Below are 14,254 nucleotides of genomic sequence, written 5' to 3' on the forward strand. Positions count from 1 at the left end.
CAGCATTATTTTTAAATCTCATTTATACGTAATTTGTCTATGTCTTAATTAGCGGAAGCTTTTTACGTCAAGCTAAGTTTGTCTGCTTGCGCTGTCCCTTATAGAGACTTGCACGTTGGTTAACGTTATCAAAATGTACATGTTACGTTGCGTATAACTTACGTTCCAATATTACGTATCACGTGTCGGAGGTTTTGCTACAATGTAGTGAAGAGGAGTGCTATTATTCTGGTTGCAGGAATTATTGATTATAAGAAAGTATAGAATGACAAGTTTCAAACACACGTTTCCAGCATTGTTTTTCAAATTCTTAACTGAAGTCAAAGTGTTCAAATTCTACAACGAATGGTTTTTGCTCGCTGGTCATACTTCATGCCTGACTTCATACGTCAATATTTCATGTTTTGGAATTAGAACCAACAAGAAGACTTATCGACGAAGTTGCATTTGTGCGTAATAATAACGTGGTCCCAAAGTTCTTAAGTTACCGGCTTTATACCGCAAACTGCAAAGTTTATATGCAGCAGGAAGCTTTCATGTAAGCTCTTCTGGACAAATGATATGCTCTACGTCACATATGATCAGAACAACACCAAAATGACGACCAAGTTAGTTGTGAAAAGTAAAAACTGTAAGACAAAGAAATAAGTAAATTACTTGCTTTATTCGAACTGTCTTTGAAAGCCAAAACCCTGAATACATTCTATCTTAACGTCAATTAGTTACTTCTTTGCAGTATATTATAGCTGATGTAAAAAGCTTACCGAAAAGGTCAAAATTCAAGTTGAAATAATTTTCTACAGCGTTTTGCAAGAAAAGTTAGATATTGATAGTTTGCTAAAGTTTCAAAGCCAATTTTATTACGCATAATCGAAAATCGAATTCGAAAAACTTCGGACGTTACCTTTCGCAAAAAATACTACTTTGTTCAGTAAAACCGACTTTCTGTTAATGAAAACCATAAGAAACGGCGGCTAAACTGATAGAGAGTTTCTATGAACATGAACTAGACTCACATTAATCTTGCATTAAGAGACCAGGTTTAAAAATCTTCCTACGGTTGAAAGAAAAACAAACATTCTACACCCTACCATAATAACCTGTGTTTTGTAAGATTGTATCCACGCATCCATTTCACGAGTTATGCACTCTTATGATGCCAGCAGAGCTCAAAATTAAAGTTCTGTAAATATACTAAAATACCCTCAAAGATAAAGTTTTTTAAACTTTTTCGATCCTAGCACCCTTTTGAACCGGTTTGAATAGAATATATGGCATTCCTTCAAGCTAGACTTAATTTGCTTGCTTGTAAAAAAATGTCTTGCTTTTTATAGAAGCAGTCTGGATTATTATTCCGTTTAAAACGCAAAATCGCCCACGCAACCAACACCTAGGTCAAAACAGCCTAATACTCTGCCGTGTGCATTCTTTTTACCAGCACTACATGAAATTGATTTCAGTACCCCCTATGGGTGTTAGAAACGCTGCCCTAACAGAACATGACAGCACTGTGGCAAAACTAAAGTTTGTATTTTCCACGGAGCTCGGAGATAATTGAATTTTCCGAGCCAATACATATTTATTATCTCCTCAAGCGAATTATAATTATGCGACTAACTGTACCAAACATTAACTACATACTTTGACATATTAGTGCACTGTAATTTTCCAAGAACGTGTAATTTAAAAACAAAGCTTTGTACCTTAAAGTTTTGCAGTTGAACCATACTCTTGGAAAAACCGTGTTATTGCTAGAAAAAGCAAAACAACTGAAAATCATTTTGACGGTTGTACGTAGCTTATGACGTTTGCATAAAGTCTGTTCTGGCAAATGCAAAATATCCATCGTTTTAGCGCAGCCACTGTCTAACAATTTGCTTATTACAGTTTTAAAACGTGACAAACGTTTATACCTGTTTCTACTCAACTCTTTAGCAGTTAAGCTGTAATTAGTTATCATTACCTATACACTAGCTAGCAATTACCCACAAGTAAACATATAACCGTTACCGCAATAAAGAAACACCTCAAGCAAGCAAACTCCTTTTGGATTGAATTGGCCTTCAAACACACCTGGTTTCTCGGCGAGTACCTTTCTGGACTAACAGGTGTCTTAGTAAAATGCTCTATATATAGCGTATGATAGAGTCGACATCATTCTTCATCGGGATTTGAAGGATTTTGAATATACTATACGTCACTGGCACTTGATACGACGAATTAGCTCGTCAATCATTCTATGCTGCTGTCGCTTACGCTATAACTTTTACCAGTGGTTGGGAGTTTGCTTATTTCTTACAGCAACGTAACCTACATCGAGATTTACTTACAACCAGTGTATGAGAAATACATGGTGGTATGATTTACTTTCGGTTGCAGAGAAAATGCTTACCCACATTCCGGACCGTAACGCTTGAAGACGATATTATATGTTGTTGCAGTTTGCTGTGGCTGTGTAGCAAACGTAGTGAAAGATTATTCCACGTCGATAATTATACCAAACACACAGTTCTTGGAATTTACTGAAACACAAACTGTCAAGTTTTTCGTAAAAATTCAGAAGTAAGGTTGTCACGCTTTAAAGTAAATGTACCGAATCAAGTGCTGTCAGTCATCCAAGGTTATTAGTATATAAGCATCTGCATGATAAAGTAATGGTAGCTAACGTTAAATCGAAAATAGTTTTACTTCAAAGTTAGTTGGGTGTTTGGAATTTGTTGAAATTACCCATGTCATAACCTACCCCGTTCCTGAACCGAGCTAGACGGAAGGGTACCTTGGAATGTTTCACAAACTAAAGGGTTTGAGTATAGGTGTCATTATATGACGCACAGGATGTATGGGGCACTTAACATTTTAATCGAAATGTCTTTTTATCTATCGTCTGTTTTGTGAAGTATAGAAACACCTCTAACAGTTATCTTTTATGTTTAGTGTTGGCTTTTGTCTACTACTACTTTCTGGTCATTACATAACTCAATTTCTGTCCCGTCCGGTCCATCCAATGAATATTTATTAGGATGTGCGTAGGTTAAAATCCAAACTCATTTTTGTCGAGGGATTTTATGGCATTTTGGAACGGGTCACATTTTACTCTTTCACCTCGGTAACCATGCCGTGACAAATTACCGGTTGCTGTTGCTTTCAGTCGATTACTTACTTCCATGGCTTATCCACGTACTGCGCTTGCGTATTAACTATTAACTGTATACGTATATAATTTATCATTGTGCGAACAATAGCTAAGTGTGTGTGTTTGGAATTTTTGCCTAGTATGAAACCTATAAATTATAATGATAAATATTCAATAAAAGCACCGGTCTTTTTAAGGCGTTTGTTTTGCTACGACAAATCGCACTTGTTGTCAGCATAAGTTATTATGAAAAGCAACAGAATTCGAAGATATTGGCAATGTGAAAAGTTTTGATCGACTGTGCTTTGACATCCGCTACGCGTGGCCGAAACGTAAATCATGCGTCCACTTTCGCAAGAACTGAAAGACACTAAACGTATGGCAAGAATTGGCATCGATATAGCTCTTATGCGTTTAGTACTTTTAGATATTGTAACTGTTATGACTAATGTTAACAATTCAATGCTAAATATCCGTCCTAAACGTGACTCAATTTTCAGAGCACAACGTCAGCATCTTTGCACATGAAATACTCTGCATTGTCAACTGTTTGATAAATATATTTAAGTCTTTGTAGAGGGTAACCATGTATTGACCGATTAATATAAATTAATGAACCATTTCAAAATTTCCTTTCAATTCCGCGAAGAACTATATAATACTGTAAAGATCTCTTGTTTTATCATGTACGGTAGATATCAACACATAAGACAAGAACTATATAATACTGTAAAGATCTCTTGTTTTATCATGTACGGTAGATATCAACACATTTTTGATAGAGTAAGAATTATTTGGAGCTTCTCCTTTAAAGAATTTTACGTTAAATTGTCATCCTGCGTTGTTTGACCAATCAATGAAAACGCTGGAATGTGATAAGAAATGCTATTTCTAGACGATTTGTTAGTAAGCTTTTCAGTTTGATTTTTTCTTTGGAAGTGTAGAGTTTGTTTTTTTGTCTGACGTTTACATTTTTTTCTATTATGAGTTCTTTTTTGTTATCTTTTTGGTAAGTATTCAATTCGTGCTACATTGTATATTATCAAGTCGCTCAATATGAGAAGTAAATAGAACAGTTTTAATTCGTGGTAGAAATCAAACCCAAGGTTGAGGTAATAAATATTTATCTTCTTAGGTTCCTTACTTTGCTCCAGTTTGGTTGCAACGGAGGAGGTAAGTAATGACGATTATCGAACCCGATTATCTTTACGTGTCTTATTCTTGGAAACGCAACATACCTATACTGGAAAGTGTTTACAGATGCTTTAAGTTTCTCTGGTGACGGCGAGACCATCAGATTACCGTTTCAACCGAATGTTCGAATCGTATCCCAGTCCGGTGACGACCAGTCGACGGTATTGAATGGTCGAATCGTATCTTTCTCCGGTGACGAAGAGATCTTGGGCTTACAGAAGCAATCCAATGGTCGAATCGCATCTCAATCTGGTGACGACCTGTCCATGGTGTCGGTTGGTCGAATTGTATCGTCCCAGTCTGGTGACGACGATGCGTTGAAAGCAAGAGCGACGGTGGAGTTAAAAGTTAGCTACTGTCCAAATGGTTTGCAATGTTTCAATGGCGCCAAATGTTCTCAGCGGCAAACCGGCGGTTACTAGTAAGTGCACTTAACTTTGACGATCGGCAATTGACTTTTTCCTAATCACGGTGGCTTTTCTTCCTTTAGTTGCAGATGTGCCATCGGTTATGCTGGTGATACTTGCCAAGAGCCGGTCCCTGAAAGCCCATGTTACCCCGATCCATGTCAGGGAGACTGCAAGTGCGTCGAGTCCCGCAAGCACGAGCACGGCAGATATTGTGTCAGCGAGTCCGGTTACATCGGCGATAACTGCTCTATTGGTGGGTAAATTTTTTTCATATTTGCTCAATAGTTGGCAGTTAACTGTTGCCGTTATTTATTCTTCAGCTGTACCAATCATCGCTTGCCGTCCGTCAGAGATCGTGATTTCAGTGCTAAAGGGCTTTTACGAAGAATTTGACATGAACATTGGAAACAGTTACATTTACGTTTCGTCTAGCAGCGACGGCAACGTTGCCAATCAATGCAGAGGTACGCATTTGTTTCATGTACTTTATTGCAGCAGTACTGCGCTTAAAACTTTTATCTATTGACCAACAGGCCGTTTAGTCGATGACAGCTACGTGGTTACTATTCCTTTGCCGTTTAGTGCCTGCGGTACCTACGCTTTGGCGACTTACAACGACTACATTTCCTTCACCAATCGCATATGGATTAACCGACAAATCGCTAGTGGCCTTTTCGATATGCCGGTTCCTATAATTGACTTTGAATGTCGTTATGATAAAGTTTACGACATTGTAACTTCACTGCAGCCATTGTGAGTATACTCACGTGCGATCTAGGTTTTTCCAAGACTTAAAACCAACTGTACATTTTCCCAGGGTTGAGCCTCCGCCCATGCAAGCCGTTACTCGCAGTGGTAATTTTACAGTTGTGTCTGAACTCTGTAAAATCGCTGTCTGTGATTCACGGTGCCCGACTATCTACACCGTTTCTGGTGGTGCTGTTTACACAGTCGGCCAAATGATTCACGTCGGAGTTCACGCCAACCTGGCGGTGAGAACAACTCTAATTTATCTTTTCAAACTCTAACTGTTTTGTTACTAATCTGCCACATTTCTTTCATCAGGCCATCTTCAGATTACGTACCACATTGGTTACTTCCATCCATGGAATGTTTCTTTCTTGCAACAGGGACCCATCACAGCCAAGAATAATAGATCTTGCTCAAAACGGGTGAGCTATCATTCCTCTGCTGTAAAATTCACACGTCAATCTAACACTCGCCCATTAAAACCTTCAGTTGCCCGACCACTCCCGGTTTCGAATTGCGCATGTCAGCAGGAAGGAACGACTTCGCTTGTCTTTCCTTTCAATTACCGAGGGTTTCTTCCTGCTCGGAAGTCTACATCCACATTAGAATCCGCATCTGCCACTTCGATAACGCTTTGGTAAAAGTGTTCCTGTTTACCACCTCGCAGGTACAACCTATAATAAAAAAAAAAACTTCATATCTAGGTCTGTCCCGGTTATCCAACCGTCGGTCAGTGCAGGATGATCTCCAAACGATCAGCGTTTGATCCAATAGCTGAAGATGACGTTACCGTTATTGGACCGCTGTACATCCTCGAAGGACAGAAAGGCTTAAGGTCTTACACGATCTATCCTGAGGATGGTGGTGTTAGAGTTGTGGAGGAAGAGCGCCCTGTTGTTGCGATCGACGCGAGTGTGACTGATGTTGACCAGCCAGTTGATCACGAAGGCAAGTATCTCTTGAGACATGACATCTTCGGCCATTTCAATAACATACACCTTCATCTTACAGAATCAACGGGTTTGGTCGCTTGGGGTTTCTTGGGTGTTGGCATTTTTGCTTTGCTCGTTGTCTCAGTTCTTGTCGCCGTACTCCGCAATGCGGCACTGAAGCATTAACTTTCTCCGTTACACCATTTTTTCTGTTTTGTTTCTATTTTTGCTAAATAAAAAAAATGTTTTTCCACTTATGTTGCAAAAAGTTTTCCCAGAGTCGGACCTTGTCCACACAATAATCACTTGAGGAAGTTTCAGCCTGATATTGAGTTTGAAATTTGAGGCGCTATTGGTTGGAATTGCGACGCTAAATTGTTTTAAAACAAGCTTAAAACATTCTTAAATTCACCATGTTCGACTTTCTTCTCCCTCTATGTCAGTCATTGCCATCCAAGGATTGTTTCTTTTCTTTTCTATACTACGCACACCTGCCTTGACTTGAGTTCGATTTAACGATCTAATCGGTCGATCTAACCGCTATCATGTCGAACTATGATATGATACTTATCGATTTATTAAGCTGCACAATTCTTGTGGCAAGCACTCACTAACTCACCTGCAAGCTTTTGTTTGAACACACCTGCTCACACCCTTATCAAACCGACACTCACACGCACTCGCAAAATTCCAGCTGTCACAACTTTTTCTGTTAAGTAGAAATTTCGACACCAGTATTATGCCATAGTATATTTTAAGAATTGTTAACAACGACAGTCGTGTACACCGCTACGCCAAAAAGTTATCACGAAATTTTGCTTTCTTGCACTAGGATCTGGACTGGGTTAACCATTCTAATCACTAAGGCATTTATTGTTTCGCTAGCACAAGGTATAGGGCAAGAGAGCAGCAAAAAAGCAACGAATATCCTATTTTTGAGTAGATAAACCCGTTAGTTATAGAGAACCCGTTGACAAACAATTATTTTTAAAAGCGTATTAAGTTAATCGAACAACAGATTTCATAAGACAATCAAAACAAAAGCGAAGATTGTGCAAAAGATAGTACAGGCAATCTTATATATTTACATAAAAGAATGTTAATACTTTACTTCGGAAAAAGACGAAATTGTTTGAAAGAGTGCACTAGATGCGGGACAAGTAATCAAGAACAAAGGAAATTTGGCTCCTTAAAATTTACAAACACAGTAAAAATCTAGGATGATTATTTCATTAAAGGTTAAAAGCTGGGACTATATACAATTCGAAAAGCGGCGAATCTTGCGCCATCAGCCAGACGGGGTCTGGGTCTATCTGTCTAACCCACTCGTCAGAACACCGGCCGTAGTTTATAATTGGCCATTGCTGTTTGGCCCTGTTAGTAAAATAAGTCATTTTGCATTCTGCTATCCAAGTTTTCAAATTACTTTCTTCCGCCAGCGCCAATAGCGGCCAAAGCCGATTGGTTGATTACCGAATAGGATTGTGGGTAACTTCCCAGTTTCTGTTTCGGGCTTCCGGCCGACGCCGTGTTCTTGTTTGTGCCTGTCGTGGCCTTCCTGCCCACTCGTGGCGGGGTTACGTTGGCGTGAACTGCCGCCTGATGTAATGCTGTGGCCGATGTCGGGCGTTGGGCTGGGTTCTGTGGAAGCAAACAGAACTTGAAAAAAGTAGTAGTATTATAACTATAACGGTGTCGGTCCATGTTTCGCTTTTGCAGGCCACATTTCATACAAGATTAGTAGGCGGCCCAGTAGGCTTATATAGAGCAAACGCAGGTGATTTTATCGGTTTAAAATGTTAAGGTTCAACGTTTTTCAATTTTGATCGTTGTTAAATCCTAACCCGCAGAAGATCATAAGAACGTCAAAAATAGTCACTGCAAATCCAGAAAATCCGGTATTAGTTTTTGGTTTATGTAGTACATCCAATTGCTAAAGATATTGACGTCTTACAAGGTAAGATCGTGGGAAGAAATCACAAGACGTGTATAATACACAAAACAAACCACACGTCATAACAATGTCATTAAATATCAGACAAAGGATCGACATTATCTCGTCGTTCGCTGACCTTGCGCAAAATTCACGTGACCTTGTGGGCACCGATATAAACCAATAACAGCGTGGGCTGACTGCCTGGTTGTCAGCAAAAAAGACTAGAAAACGATTAACAATTAATTGACAAGACGACGATTTAATTAATAGCTAACAAAGGCAACCATTTCTGACGTCATCGATAAAGAACGGAGAGAAAAGAAGGAAAGACCAAAAGGGAGAGGAAATTTGCCAGCAGTGCGGGTTTTATCCCTTACAAGAGTAGGGACGCTTCGGGGCGAATCGGGACATGCCCCCCGGCCGTAGAAAGCTGATAGGGAGACAATAAATTTTGATGGAAGCATGGATCCAATGACAATGTCATATCGAATTCGCGCGTGGGAACGGTTTGACGCCAAACGAAGTGTATGTCGTAATGACGTCACAATTGGCAAAGAGCGCTTAGATGACAATATATGAATAATAAAAACGCTATTAGGCAACAAGCAGAGTTTAATGCCATTTAAATAGAATTCTACGATCGGAGTAAAACACTCAGCTCAATTGCTACCAAATGACAAAGTCACAATCAAGTGTCGAAAAGAAGGACGTCAATTCGCTTTTAATCAGGATTGGTTGTTAATGCTGAGCCACAAACCGGTCAAGCTCAGCTCGAGTGCACACTTACCACACGAGATACGTTTAGTGTGGGATTGTCCTGTCTGGTTAGTATTTTATGGCTATGACCTGCGTTGAACTGTTGAGTCAGTGACCTTGGTCTTGCACCATTCATGCCTTGACTTGGCGCTGACTGTTGTCTTTGCTTCATCTGGGAAAAAAGAAATTGTTTATGTAGATTTATGTTTAAGTATTTTTTTGACGTCTCAAACAACATGTTGTACAATACAAGGTTAGTCTCTACTTAGTCGGAGCAGACCGAGTAACTGTTAAGTATTATCAAGTGAATCATGAATTGCTAAAACTAACAATCATTCTTAAACCACATATGCGTAACATTCACAGCTCTACATATTGATGATTTTAATTATTAAGCAATACAGCATTCTTTTAAAAAGTCCAAACAAATAGCATCACACCATGAAAACGTCCGAGAAAAACCTCAAGAGCAAAGTTCTAAATTAGTACAAAATAAAATATACTTTTCTGTTACTGTCACTACAATGGCCTACAGCAGGGAGCAATGAGTTTCAGGTAACACTGCACTAGGCTAAGTAAATATCAATCTAAGCACAAAAGTATCCTGCTGTATTTATTCAACAATCACTTTCAAATAAGCCGAGGTTATTTGCTCAAATGCTTCGCCATACAGCTTATGTTATAGCTTAGAAATCTACAAGAACAACTGCCTTTATCCGGAAAACAGGGTTAGTATGTTAAACTTCTACAAGTCGCACACGGAAAAGTTTAACTTGTCTCAAGAAAGTACTGGTAACCTGCGTACCGCGCTCATGCTGTGGTGTCTTTGCAACCTATTAGAACTTTGTGAAATCCGCTGGTGGCGAATAGCTTCCAGTTTCTATTAGCAGAACGTTTACCCATTTTAGCTTATTAAGTCAAATTGGTGTGATTTTCAAAACTGCAATAATTGCTCCCAAAAAGCGATACTAAATCGGCTAATCACGGGGAAGCCTGTTTTTTTGCCATTAAGCACAAAGATATTATGTTCTGTTTTGAGAAATTCATTTCTTGGCGTCATATTACCATAAGCCTTTGTTTTAAAACGTAACAATTGTACCAAACACAAATCATCACCAAATACAACTTTGCATGTATCTCTACTAAACCGGCAAAAATAGGTTATCTAGCTTTACCCCATCAAAACTGTCCTGTCGATAGACAGACGTTTTTCCTGCACTTTGCGCTCTATAGACTTGTCTTTGGTTTTGGTTCTGTGGAGTTGAGGTCATCTTAACAGTTCGACCAAACGCTACTCCATATTGCACCTGTTGAAAACGAAAAGTTATTGATGAAACAGATGTTCTGAATAATGTTTCATTAACCGTAAAATAGCAAGAGATTGAGACTTGCACAACATACAAAACATCCAGTGCACATCATAAAACACTTTTCTTATGGTATTTGCCATGTCTATCATAATATCTGAACTATCTGAAATGTCTGCTACTTTATGGATATTCCAGTGTCATGCCTGTTGTTTCTGTTGTCCACCATTCACATAATACTGATTTCTCCCTGTAGGTCCAGTCACTTGATATTGATTGTGATAAATGTTTGTGTCATTGTCAGCGCTCTGGTGGTAGTCATGGTTCTCGTAATGATTTATTTGTTGTGATTTCTTATACTTCACCTATGAAAGCACAACTTTTCAAAGCTGTCACGTAGATGGAAAGCATTAAGATTTAACAAATATATTTATGTGAATGACGGAAATTCTACTGTATTGTTTTCAGCTTTTCCGACAGTTCTATATGTACTCACTAACAAGATAATGAAAACGGCAAAAAATTATAAAAGTTGTATTTTGATTCAAGCAAGAAAATTATTTCTGAGCTGAGTTATTTTTATCGACAGTTACCGGTGCTGGTTCAGCAGGGGGTGGAGTTTCTGCTCTTATGTCATTCTTCTTCTGCTTTCCAGCACTTCCCATGCTTTCACCAGAATCAGAATTCTGCACAGAAATTAGAATTCTAAACTGATATTATATGGATAAAAACAGGTGAAAATATCATAGGATGGCGCTGCGAAAGTGTTTTGAAATTTTTTTGTTGTAATACCTGCTTTTGATGAGAAATTTGCTGTTGCTGTTTTTCTTGTAAAACTGCGCGACGTTGCCTTCTAGCAGCAGTTTTCTTCTCTGTGATCATCTGCAAGTTTGCACAATTAATAGCGTAAAATGTTACAAAAAAACAGTTTTCATTAAAGATGAGATAAGAAACATGCAGAATGAACACGAATGCCGAAACCAAAGTAAATATATTGGATAACAGATCATATAAATACAAATTACAAGTTATGTTGGGCTCTAGTCTACATATGTAATATATATGGTTTATATTGTTTTGGCCAAGTCTGTTACATATTTGTTAACACTAGGTTCATTTACATACGACTTGTAACATCCAGCACTTTGCTCTTGAGATAAAATAAATTTCCTTTGCTGGTAAAACTAAAAACTGTTTATGTAAATACCTCATAAAGCTTACACCGGTATTCTGCAACACTGAGCTGTATATCGTCATCTAGTGGTGGCAGTACGTCATAATCTAATGAGCCTTCCTCTCTTGAACTGTGGAATCTAGTTTTGAGAATAAAATTTTGTTTTACAACTGTTGTGACTGTTATACAGATATTTGGAAATAAATGTTATTTCAGATGCTAACTGCATTTAAAATATTATCTTTTCAAACCCATGTTGCATTTACAAATAAACATCTTTTACTTCGTAATAAGCATTATGAAAATATCATAATTCATTTCTTATACAGTATCTTACTTGGCAACATATGGGTGTGAAAGACATTCTTTCGCCGATAATCTCTTTTCTGGGTTAAACACAAGGAGATTTTCCATTAAATCAAGAGCATCTTCAGGGGCATTAGGAATCAAATCTCTTAACAACTTGTGGGGCCTGACAACAAAATGTAGTAATGACAAGTTATGATATGAAGGCTAAGTTTTAACCCGTATTGTTTGGTTGACCTGCAGTGTAAGTTTCATGTATGATATCTTACACTTTGTTTAACTAGGAAGGAGAAATTTGACAAGAAAGAAATATGCATTATGACATATTTATCTGCAAGTTCATATCCATTTACCTTAACGTAGAACGTTCTAAGATAGAGTGACCATATTCCGATTGTATCGAGTCAATGTCTGCTTTTGTAGGACGAGGTATCACGCTCATAATACGTTCAATTTGGTTCAAGGTTGACGAACCAGGAAAAAGGGGCTTACCCAAAAGAAGTTCACCAAGAATACAACCAATGGACCACATATCTACACCTTTTGTATATCTAAGCAACAAATAGAAATGTATAACCAGTAAAAAATGATCATGGTTTTATAGTGCCATTGATCATAACACAAACCAAAGGCAACATCAGCTACTTTTTAAACAACCACAAAGTGCTTAACAAATTTAACTTTTTGAAAGTGGATTTTGGCCAATGCTGAAAAATAAAACTGCACAATCTATAAATTTGAAATTTTGCATTATCACCTTGGTGAAGCGAGGAGTATTTCAGGTGCACGATACCACCTTGTTGCAACATATTCTGTTAACGCTGGATTGCCACCCGGTTGTTCTACTTGCTTTAATTGTGTAAGAGACCGGGCAAGGCCAAAGTCACAAATTTTTACGAAGCAGTCACTGTCCAGCAGTATATTTGATGGCTGAAAAATGTTATCGAAAATGATGAAAATCACCAATTACTCCACCAAGACAGATTAACAGTCTGTGAGTTAGAGTAGATAAAAGTAATGGGGTAAATAATTTGCTAAAAGTTGTTAAAATGGCATTGGCAATCACCATTCTAATATATAAGATTTGGTTGCTAATGCCATATGTATATGTCATACATTTACCTTGTGATCTCTGTGTATTACATTTCCAGAATGCATGTACATGGTTGCTTTCAAGAGCTGATACATTATATAGCGCTTATGAATGTCTTTCAAAATATTTCCCTTTTTAATAACAGCATGAAGATCAGTGTCTAAAAAGAATCAAACATAGGTAATTTCACTTATAATAGTAAAATAGTTTTCTAACCTCCATAATAATAATGTACCAGTAGGTACAAAAGTTCTGATTCCAATATGTATCACTACACGTACCCATAAATTCAAAAACGAGGTATATATCTCTGTCATTATCTGCCTTCATAACATTTAACAATTTAATGACATTGGGATGATCACCAAATTCCTGAAACAGAAACATCTTGTAAAATATTTCATAAATTTTGTTATATTTTTTATATGTAGCATGTGAATATTATAACTATCAGAAAATGGTTTGTGTGTTCTTATTTTTAATACCTGTAAAAACATAATTTCCCTAAACGTTCTTTGGGCATCGGTGCAGTTGCGAAAAGCGTCAAAAATTTTCTTTAAAGCAACAACTTCACCTGTTCTTCTGTCAAGAGCTTTCCATACGATTCCATATGCCTGTAGCCGAAAATGTGACGATTAAAGACAAAGCGTTTGCAGAAAACTGCACACAAACTGTCTGCACAACCTAGAGTAATTTCGTTGCTGTGCAAAATAAACATCTGGTGCATAGCATAAAAATTTCACTTACCCCTTTTCCAAGCCTTCTTTTTATTTCATACTTTTCAGTGATATGCGGGTCAATGTCGTTGCTCATTTTTAACGTTTTTGGTAATTTTAAAATGAAAATAAAAGTTTAAGAAAAATATAGCATGCAGATTGCCCACTATCCAAATATGGCAATTTTGCGAGGACAGAAACCTGTTTTTAATTGTCCTAAAATATAAACAAATGTTACGATAAACCTTTGTTGAAAACAACAATGACCATTATTTTATATTGATTTGTACGCTAACTCTGTAACTGCTCTAATATTTTAGTATTTTTTCACCAAATCTTTCTAAGGCTAACCATTTTAATACCTCTCAATATCACGTAAAAAATATGTAGCTGAAAAACTCGGCACAGATCGTACAGCGATTCTTTAAGACTGCAAATAAATAGCATCAGCTTATTACATCAATAAATTAGCCTGTGATCTGGACTGCAGTGTATAGACGTTTTCAGCAAGATCTTGCTTGTACCGATGATAAATGCGGGTACGCCA

General features: G+C 37.6%; 2 protein-coding genes across 5 annotated transcripts; one reads left to right on the top strand and one right to left on the bottom strand.

Annotated features, from left to right (window-relative positions):
• The first annotated feature begins 4,010 nt into the window (after positions 1 to 4,010).
• LOC143449411 (uncharacterized) lies at positions 4,011 to 6,672 on the top strand. The gene is made up of 11 exons (XM_076949604.1): positions 4,011 to 4,142; positions 4,269 to 4,306; positions 4,394 to 4,748; positions 4,818 to 4,990; positions 5,058 to 5,201; positions 5,271 to 5,490; positions 5,555 to 5,729; positions 5,803 to 5,909; positions 5,977 to 6,124; positions 6,192 to 6,435; positions 6,499 to 6,672. The coding sequence occupies exons 1-11, from the start codon at positions 4,117 to 4,119 to the stop codon at positions 6,603 to 6,605; spliced, it is 1,737 nt and encodes a 578-aa protein (XP_076805719.1). The 5' UTR covers positions 4,011 to 4,116; the 3' UTR covers positions 6,606 to 6,672.
• A 435-nt stretch (positions 6,673 to 7,107) lies between these two features.
• Positions 7,108 to 14,205, bottom strand: LOC143450141 (extracellular signal-regulated kinase 2-like). 4 transcript variants are annotated; one of them, XM_076950573.1, is made up of 16 exons: positions 14,070 to 14,205; positions 13,739 to 13,923; positions 13,477 to 13,605; positions 13,273 to 13,363; positions 13,021 to 13,151; positions 12,656 to 12,828; positions 12,252 to 12,449; positions 11,930 to 12,064; positions 11,626 to 11,731; positions 11,211 to 11,300; positions 11,012 to 11,104; positions 10,625 to 10,783; positions 10,287 to 10,418; positions 9,917 to 9,991; positions 9,202 to 9,283; positions 7,108 to 8,060 (listed from the first exon to the last, which is right to left on the bottom strand). In XM_076950573.1, exons 2-16 carry the CDS (start codon positions 13,802 to 13,804, stop codon positions 7,837 to 7,839), a joined length of 1,884 nt encoding a protein of 627 aa, XP_076806688.1. In that variant the 5' UTR covers positions 13,805 to 13,923; positions 14,070 to 14,205; the 3' UTR covers positions 7,108 to 7,836. The 4 variants fall into 4 exon arrangements, with proteins under 4 accessions (XP_076806688.1, XP_076806687.1, XP_076806690.1 ...); XM_076950572.1 differs by having other exon boundaries at positions 9,143 to 9,283; positions 14,070 to 14,201; XM_076950575.1 differs by lacking the exon at positions 9,917 to 9,991 and having other exon boundaries at positions 14,070 to 14,203.
• Positions 14,206 to 14,254: the final 49 nt, after the last annotated feature.

This window comes from Clavelina lepadiformis, chromosome 3, assembly GCF_947623445.1.
Source record: "Clavelina lepadiformis chromosome 3, kaClaLepa1.1, whole genome shotgun sequence".
NCBI classification, from domain to species: Eukaryota; Metazoa; Chordata; class Ascidiacea; order Aplousobranchia; family Clavelinidae; genus Clavelina; species Clavelina lepadiformis.

Coding starts and splice junctions, on each gene's coding strand:
- LOC143449411 (XM_076949604.1), top strand. CDS start 4,117: ATGAGTTCTTTTTTGTTATCTTTTTG. Junction 4,749..4,817: donor CGGCAAACCGGCGGTTACTA/GTAAGTGCACTT, acceptor TTCTTCCTTTAG/TTGCAGATGTGCCATCGGTT. Junction 5,491..5,554: donor GTAACTTCACTGCAGCCATT/GTGAGTATACTC, acceptor ACATTTTCCCAG/GGTTGAGCCTCCGCCCATGC.
- LOC143450141 (XM_076950572.1), bottom strand. CDS start 13,804: ATGAGCAACGACATTGACCCGCATATCACTGAAAAGTATGAAATAAAA. Junction 13,606..13,738: donor AAAGAAGGCTTGGAAAAGGG/GTAAGTGAAATT, acceptor TTTCGGCTACAG/GCATATGGAATCGTATGGAA. Junction 13,152..13,272: donor CCTCGTTTTTGAATTTATGG/GTACGTGTAGTG, acceptor GATTCTTTTTAG/ACACTGATCTTCATGCTGTT.